Source organism: Eleutherodactylus coqui, chromosome 8, assembly GCF_035609145.1.
Source record: "Eleutherodactylus coqui strain aEleCoq1 chromosome 8, aEleCoq1.hap1, whole genome shotgun sequence".
Taxonomy (NCBI): domain Eukaryota; kingdom Metazoa; phylum Chordata; class Amphibia; order Anura; family Eleutherodactylidae; genus Eleutherodactylus; species Eleutherodactylus coqui.
Genome location: NC_089844.1, coordinates 181,878,754 through 181,887,108, shown reverse-complemented (window position 1 = coordinate 181,887,108; position 8,355 = coordinate 181,878,754). Strand labels below are relative to the sequence as shown.

Here is an 8,355-nt window from a genome sequence, read left to right as displayed (position 1 = left end):
AGAATGATGTCTTCCAGCAAAATCAAGGTCTTGTTATAAATATGCTCTTTATTTTGTATGTTTATTTCTTGATTATGTCTCTGCACTTGCCGCAAGATATCCTCAGAGAAATTGTCTTTGTGAGTCTCCCACAACAGCAATGGCTCAGACACCTGACAAAAGACCACCATGATGGCAAACAATTCTCTCAACCTAACTGCTGAATCAGACAAAGCTGCTTCTTCCAATGTTTTGTTCCAATGACTGTCATCCTCAAGTAAGCCGAGTGACTTACATGCTGACTGGAATGTTAGATGAAGCACACCGTCAACAGTTTTTAGATGACTGAAAGATGTGGGGCCCCGAACCCCATGCAGTAGCAGTCGCAAATGGTAACATTCAGAGTTATTTGGATGCACTGTATAAACTCTACCAAGAACTGTGTCTTTTTTCACTCCTGGATATCGGATAACACATGTTCCTTGTTTTCTTCGAACAAATCTATCTTTTTTCCATAAATAGAATGAAGGAACTTCGTGGTATAGGAGGGTTCTTGCAAAGCCATCAACCTTACACAGTTCAAAAAAGCCTATAAGAGTAGTTTTTGAAGGGGTATTAATTTTATCTATTGCATTATCTGCAGTAGAATAGACTCTTTGCCCATTTTCCAGATGAACCGCAAGGTGCATTACTGAAGGGAATCTTTCATGGATTTGAAAAGAAAAAATACGCCAAATGGCTTCAGAACTGCTAATATAGCGACTAGAGATGAGCGAACGTACTCGTCCGAGCTTGATACTCGTTCGAGTATTAGCGTGTTCGAGATGCTCGTTACTCGTGACGAGTACCACGCGATGTTCGAGTTACTTTCACTTTCATCTCTGAGACGTTAGCGCGCTTTTCTGGCCAATAGAAAGACAGGGAAGGCATTACAACTTCCCCCTGCGACGTTCAAGCCCTATACCACCCCCCTGCAGTGAGTGGCTGGCGAGATCAGGTGTCACCCGAGTATATAAATCGGACCCTCCCGCGGCTCGCCACAGATGCGTTCTCACAGAGATCAGGGAAAATGCTGTCTTGCTGGAGTTGCTATAGGGAGAGTGTTAGGAGTATTTTAGGCTTCAAGAACCCCAACGGTCCTTCTTAGGGCCACATCTAACCGTGTGCAGTAGTGTGGAGGCTGCTTTTAGCAGTGTTGCACATTTTTTTTTTTTTGTATATCGGCCGTGCAGAGCATTGCGTCCTGCAGTAATTATACATACTCCAGGGCCAGTAGTGGTGAGGCAGGAACAGAAGACATATTTATTGAATATAGGCAGTAGGCCTTTCCAAAAACATTTGGGAAAAAAAATCTATTTGGGCTGCCTGTGACTGTCCTCAGTGTACTGGGTCTGTGCTGGGGGTAGTTGTCCTCCTAATTCATACGCAGCCAGCTAAGTGTTACAGCAGGCTTGCGCAAAATTATTTCCTGGCTCTATGTTGGCTGTTACATCACCACTGTATTCCAGTCCACAGTGCAACAGTCTGCAGTTATTTTACATACTCCAGGGCCAGTAGTGGTGAGGCAGGGACAGAAGACATATTTATTGAATATAGGCAGTGGGCCTTTCCAAAAACATTTGGGAAAAAAAATCTATTTGGGCTGCCTTTGACTGTCCTCAGTGTTCTGGGTCTGTGCTGGGGATAGTTGTCCTCCTAATTCATATGCAGCCAGCTAAGTGTTAGAGCAGGCTTGCGCAAAATTATTTGCTGGCTCTGCTGTGCGTTCCGTAAGCGAAGTCAGCCTCCAACCACAGGCCAATAAGTGGCACATTTAATTACAGCATTCTGTTTCTGCACTACTGGTAATACAGCATGCTGAGGGGTAGGGGTAGGCCTAGAGGACGTGGACGCGGGCGAGGACGCAGAGGCCCAAGAGTGGGTATGGGCACAGGCCGAGCCAGTGCGGTGGCCAGGGGTAGAGGCAGGGCCAGACCGAATAATCCACCAACTGTTTCCCAAAAAGCGCCCCCTCGCGCCATTCCACCCTGCAGAGGTCAAGGTGCTCTACGGTGTGGCAGTTTTTCACAGAGACGCCTGACGACCGACGAACAGTGGTGTGCAACCTTTGCCGCGCCAAGATCAGCTGGGGAGCCACCACCACCAGCATGCGCAGGCATATGATGGCCAAGCTCCCCACAAGGTGGGACGAAGGCCGTTCACCACCTCCGGTTTGCACCACTGCCTCTCCCCCTGTGTCCCAACCTGCCACTGAGATCCAACCCCCTTCTGAGGACACAGGCACTACCGTCTCCTGGCCTGCACCCACACCCTCACCTCCGCTGTCCTCGGCCCCATCCAGCAATGTCTCTCAGTGCAGCATCCAGACGTCGCTAGCGCCACTGTTTGAGCGCAAGCGCAAGTACGCCGCCACGCACCCGCACGCTCAAGCGTTAAATGTGCACATTGCCAAATTGATCAGCCTGGAGATGCTGCCGTATAGGCTTGTGGAAACGGAGGCTTTCAAAAGCATGATGGTGGCGGTGGCCCCGCGCTACTCGGTTCCCAGTTGCCACAACTTTTCCCGATGTGCCGTCCCAGCCCTGCACGTCCACGTCTCCCGCAACATTGTACGCGCCCTCACCAACGCGGTTACTGCCAAGGTCCACTTAACAACAGACACGTGGACAAGCACAGGCGGGCAGGGCCACTATATCTCCCTGACGGCACATTGGGTGAATTTAGTGGAGGCTGGGACCGAGTCAGAGCCTGGGACCGCTCACGTCCTACACACCCCCAGAATTGCGGGCCCCAGCTCGGTGCTGGTATCTGCGGCGGTGTATGCTTCCTCCACTAAACCACCCTCCTCCTCCTCCTCCAACACAACCTCTGTCTCGCAATCAAGATGTGTCAGCAGCAGCAGCACGTTGCCAGCAGTCGTTGTCGCGCGGCGTGGCAGCACAGCGGTGGGCAAGCGTCAGCAGGCCGTGCTGAAACTACTCAGCTTAGGAGAGAAGAGGCACACGGCCCACGAACTGCTGCAGGGTCTGACAGAGCAGACCGACCGCTGGCTTGCGCCGCTGAGCCTCCAACCGGGCATGGTCGTGTGTGACAACGGCCGTAACCTGGTGGCGGCTCTGCAGCTATGCAGCCTCACGCACGTGCCATGCCTGTCCCACGTCTTTAATTTGGTGGTTCAGCGCTTTCTGAAAAGCTACCCACACTTGTCATAACTGCTCGGAAAGGTGCACCGGGTCAGCGCACATTTCCGCAAGTCCAAGACGGACGCTGCCATCCTGCGGACCCTGCAACATCGGTTTAATCTGCCAGTGCACCGACTGCTGTGCGACGTGCCCACACGGTGGAACTCTACGCTCCACATGTTGGCCAGGCTCTATGAGCAGCGTAGAGCTATAGTGGAATGCCAACTCCAACATGGGTGGCGTAGTGGGAGTCAGCCTCCTCATTTCTTTGCAGAAGAGTGGGCCTGGTTGGCAGACATCTGCCAGGTCCTTGGAAACTTTGAGGAGTCTACCCAGATGGTGAGCGGGGATGCTGCAATCATTAGCGTCACCATTCCTCTGCTATGCCTCTTGAGAAGTTCCCTGCAAAGCATAAAGACAGATGCTTTGCACTCGGAAACGGAGGCGTGGGAAGACAGTATGTCTCTGGATAGTCAGAGCACCCTCATGTCTAAATCTCAGCGTGTTGAGGAGGAGGAGGAGGGGGAGGAGCTTGAAGAGGAGGGGGAAGAGACAGCTTGGCCCACTGCTGAGGGTACACATGCTGCTCACCTGTCATCCTTTCAGCGTGTATGGCCGGAGGAGGAGGAGGAGGATCCTGAAAGTGATCTTCCTAGTGAGGACAGCCATGTGTTGCGTACAGGTACCCTGGCACACATGGCTGACTTCATGTTAGGATGCCTTTCTCGTGACCCTCGCGTTACATGCATTCTTGCCACTACGGATTACTGGGTGTACACACTGCTCGACCCACGGTATAAGGAGAACCTTTCCACTCTCATTCCCGAAGAGGAAAGGGGTTCGAGAATGATGCTATACCACAGGGAGCTGGTGGACAAACTGATGGTAAACTTCCCATCCGACAGCGCTAGTGGCAGAAGGCGCAGTTCCGAGGGCCAGGTAGCAGGGGAGGCGCAGAGATCAGGCAGCATGTACAGCGCAGGCAGGGGAACATTCTCCAAGGCCTTTGCCAGCTTTATGGCTCCCCAGCAAGACTGTTCCACCGCGCCCCAGTCAAGGCTGAGTTGGCGGGAGCACTGTAAAAGGATGGTGAGGGAGTACGTAGCAGATCGCACGACCATCCTCGGTGACGCCTCTGCCCCCTACAACTACTGGGTGTCGAAGCTGGACACGTGGCCTGAACTCACGCTGTATGCCCTGGAGGTGCTTGCTTGTCCTGCGGCTAGCGTCTTGTCAGAGAGGGTGTTTAGTGCGGCTGGGGGAATCATCACGGATAAGCGTACCCGCCTGTCAACCGACAGTGCCGACAGGCTTACACTCATCAAGATGAACAAAGCCTGGATTTCCCCAGACTTCTCTTCTTCACCAGCGGACAGCAGCGATACCTAAGCAATACGTAGGCTGCACCCGCGGATGGAAGCATTGTTCTCTATCACCATCAAAAACGTGGACCTTTTAGCTTCATCAATCTGTGTGTAATATTCCTCCTCCTCCTCCTGCTCCTCCTCCTGAAACCTCACGTAATCACGCCGAACGGGCAATTTTTCTTAGGCCCACAAGGCTCAGTCATATAATTTTTCGAAACAATTTTTATACGTTTCAATGCCCATTAAAGCGTTGAAACTTTCACCTGAACCAATTTTTATTTTAATTGGGCTGCCTCCAGGCCTAGTTACCAATTAAGCCACATTAACCAAAGCGATTAATGTGTTTCACCTGCCCTCTTGGTTGGGCATGGGCAATTTTTCTGAGGTAGTACTGTTGGTACACTAATTTTTTGGGGCCCTCGCCTACAGTGTAATCCAATTAATTTTTGGCCCACCTGCATTACAGCTGACGTTACATCAGCTGTGCTGGGCACTGCAATGGGATATATTTATGTACCGCCGGTGGGTTCCAGGGAGCCACCCATGCTATCGGTCCACACGGAGTTGTAACTACATGTGTCCACTACTTAAGAACCCCAGTCTGACTTGGGCATGCAATGTGGGCCGAAGCCCACCTGCATTAAACATGACATTACCTCAGCTGTGATGGGCAATGCTATGGGATATATTTATGTGCGGCCGGTGGCTTCCTGGCACCCACCCATGCTGTCGGTCCACAGGGACTTCACAATAGGGAGTTGTACCTGCCTGTGTCTATGAATTAAAAAGCCCGGTCAGGTTGGGGCATGCAGTGTGGGCCAAAGCCCACCTGCATTTAATCTGACGTTAGCTCTGCTGTCCAGGGCACTGCAATGGGATACATTTATGTACAGCGGGTGGGTTCCAGGGAGCCACCCATGCTGTGCGTGCAAACGGAATTCCCATTGCGGAGTTGGGGATTCCCAGTTGTACCTGCCTGCGACTATTTATAAAAAACCGCGGTCTGACTGGGGCATGCAGACACCTTGACAGAATGAATAGTGTGTGGCACATAGGTTCCCCATTGCTATGCCCACGTGTGCAGCTCCTGATGTCGGTGGCACAGGATTATATTTCTCATTGCTTCTGTACAGCATTGTGGGCCATCGCCCTGCCCCTTTTAAAGAGGGTCGCTGCCTAGCCGTGCCAACCCTCTGCAGTGTGTGCCTGCGGTTCCTGCTCATGGCAGATGCACTTATAAATAGACATGAGTGTGGCGTGGCATGAGGGCAGCTGAAGGCTGCGCAGGGACAATTTGGTGTGCGCTGTGGACACTGGGTCGTGCAGGGGGGGGGGGAGGTTGGGCAGCATGTAACCCAGGAGAAGTGGCAGCGGAGTGTCATGCAGGCAGCGATTGTGCTTTGTTGGAGGTAGTGTCGTGCTTAGCTAAGGTATGCATTGCTAATGAGGGCTTTTCAGAAGTAAAAGTTGTTGGGAGAAGGGGGGGCACTCTTGCCGCTATTGTGGCTTAATAGTGGGACCTGGGAACTTCAGATGCAGCCCAACATGTAGCCCCTCGCCTGCCCTATCCGTTGCTGTGTCGTTCCCATCACTTTCTTGAATTGCCCAGATTTTTACAAATGGAAACCTTAGCGAGCATCGGCGATATACAAAAATGCTCGAGTCGCCCATTGACTTCAATGGGGTTCGTTATTCGAAACGAACCCTCGAGCATCGCGATAATTTCGTCCCGAGTAACGAGCACCCGAGCATTTTGGTGCTCGCTCATCTCTAATAGCGACCTGTCTGGTATATGTTTATTTCATCACATTCATTCTCCATTGCAAATGTGGCCTGCTCACTACCTTTATCCACATACTTGCAAATATATTTAATGGACTTGACAGAATTGCAGTACTCAACATTGATGTGTGCATTAAAGGTGCGGAGAAGAACAGGATTAAAAGGAACTACCCAGCTGTTATCAAGAACCCAAGTCCCTTGAGCCTTCTCAATAGTTACTGTGAACCCACCCTCACTTGGCGATCTTCTTCTGTACTTCGGATACCCATCATCACCAGTCTGGGTCTCACTGAGAAATGGCTTGGGGTACCTTTTGGAACACTTGCCATCCTTTATGAACTGGAAATGTGTGTTGAAGTTTCCACATGGCCCATGTATCATATTACGTTTAACAATGTTGTACAGAATAGGATCTTCTTTTGGATTTGATATCTCTGCACAAATTATATTGTCAATCCGGTCTGGTGTGATTGCATTTTCAAGCCATAACAAAATATGAATGCGAGGGAGACCACGTTTCTGCCATTCGACAGAATACATGTAACATCTGGGCTTTCCAAAAAGACTCCCTTTGGTTAACAAACTCACGATCTTTTTAATTTTAAGATGGAAAACTCGGCTTGTGATGTCATGACGATGCTGGGGTTTCTGCCTGGGCAGTAGAGCTTCTGTAATTTCTGTCCATTTTGAGTTACACGTAAAGGTAATGAATAAGTCTGGACGGCCATAGTGACGCACATAGGTCATCGCATCCTGGGTATGTTCGTGCATGTACCGTGGTCCTCCTGTGAATGACGATGGCAAGATAACAGCCTGGCCCAACTGTCTGATGTCTGCATCATTTTTATCAATGGCGTCTTTGAGGTGAATGTAACTTTCTGCTCTCAATGTTTTCTGGTTATTTCGGATGAAATTTAACCTCTCTGTTTCTATTTTTGCATACATGTCCACCAAAAACTGGCTAAGCAAAGATCTACAGTGGAATATGTGATTTTGTTTATTTTGTCTTATCATTAGACGATACGCATAAAAATTCAAAGCTGAGATTGTTTTGTTAAGTGGCTGTTTCGTGGTAGGATGTACCTGAGGCAGAGATATGGAATAGCCGTCTTCTCCATAGCAAAACATAATTGGGTACTGTAAAGCATCATATGATCGATGAATTTCGCTGATTCTATGAAGTTTGCTGTCTGTAGCTTGTAACACAATATCCCTTTTTTCAAATGTTTGGCCTACTATGACGACTGCAACTTCATTGACTGTAGGTTTGTTAAAACAGCCCTTATGAGCATTTACAGGATTTCTTTCAGCATGAATGACTATTTGAAACTGATCCTTGTCATCACTGGGTAGACTTTCCACTGCAGATTTAAAGTCTTTAATGTACGGGTTGCAGTCATGAAGCATTCTTTGCAGCTGTCGAATCAAATTATGATTGACAACAGATGCATTTTTACATCTTATATTAATTTGTTCTTCTTCATCACCGACAAAATAAATTTGTAAAAACGTATGCTGATATTCAGGAGATGGCAATAAGCTACCTATTAAGTGGTAAACCTGTCCTTGAACTTTGAAGGTAGGCATGCAATTTCCTTCCACAACCTGCTTAGCTCCAAAAGAAGTCATTTGGAAAGCACTGTTGTATTTTCGGATTGAATTCAAAAAGTGTTCACTTTCAGGATGTTCCTCTATGAAAAGAGAATTAAGAAGTATAGGTAGGTCTCTAAATGGAGGAAGTTGAACTTTACCACTACAACAGCACATTCCAGGAGTCTCATCTTTCCACTTTAGAGCTTCACAGAAAACACAAACAGTTTCCATACTTCCTATAGTGACAGATCGATCACTTTCATATAAAATATCAGGATCATATGTAAATGCAGAATTTTCTTTTTTACTCCAAACTTGCTTTTTACGCTGAAGTCGTTTTTCATTGTGTGGATCATATCTGGAAACAGCGTCTCGATTAACATGTGGATGAGTCTGGACATATTTTGCTGCAGCATCTTGATGAACTTTAGGATTTGACCTAGTGTATTTTT

At 48.7% G+C, this 8,355-nt stretch overlaps 1 protein-coding gene across 1 annotated transcript; it reads right to left on the bottom strand.

Moving 5' to 3' along the window:
• Window positions 1–6,298: 6,298 nt before the first annotated feature.
• On the bottom strand, window positions 6,299–8,134 carry LOC136578056 (uncharacterized). Its single transcript, XM_066577966.1, has one exon. It carries the CDS (start codon window positions 8,132–8,134, stop codon window positions 6,299–6,301), a length of 1,836 nt encoding a protein of 611 aa, XP_066434063.1.
• Window positions 8,135–8,355: the final 221 nt, after the last annotated feature.

What these genes read in the sequence shown, in the direction of transcription:
- LOC136578056 (XM_066577966.1), bottom strand. Translation starts at nt 8,134, where the DNA reads ATGGAAACTGTTTGTGTTTTCTGTGAAGCTCTAAAGTGGAAAGATGAG.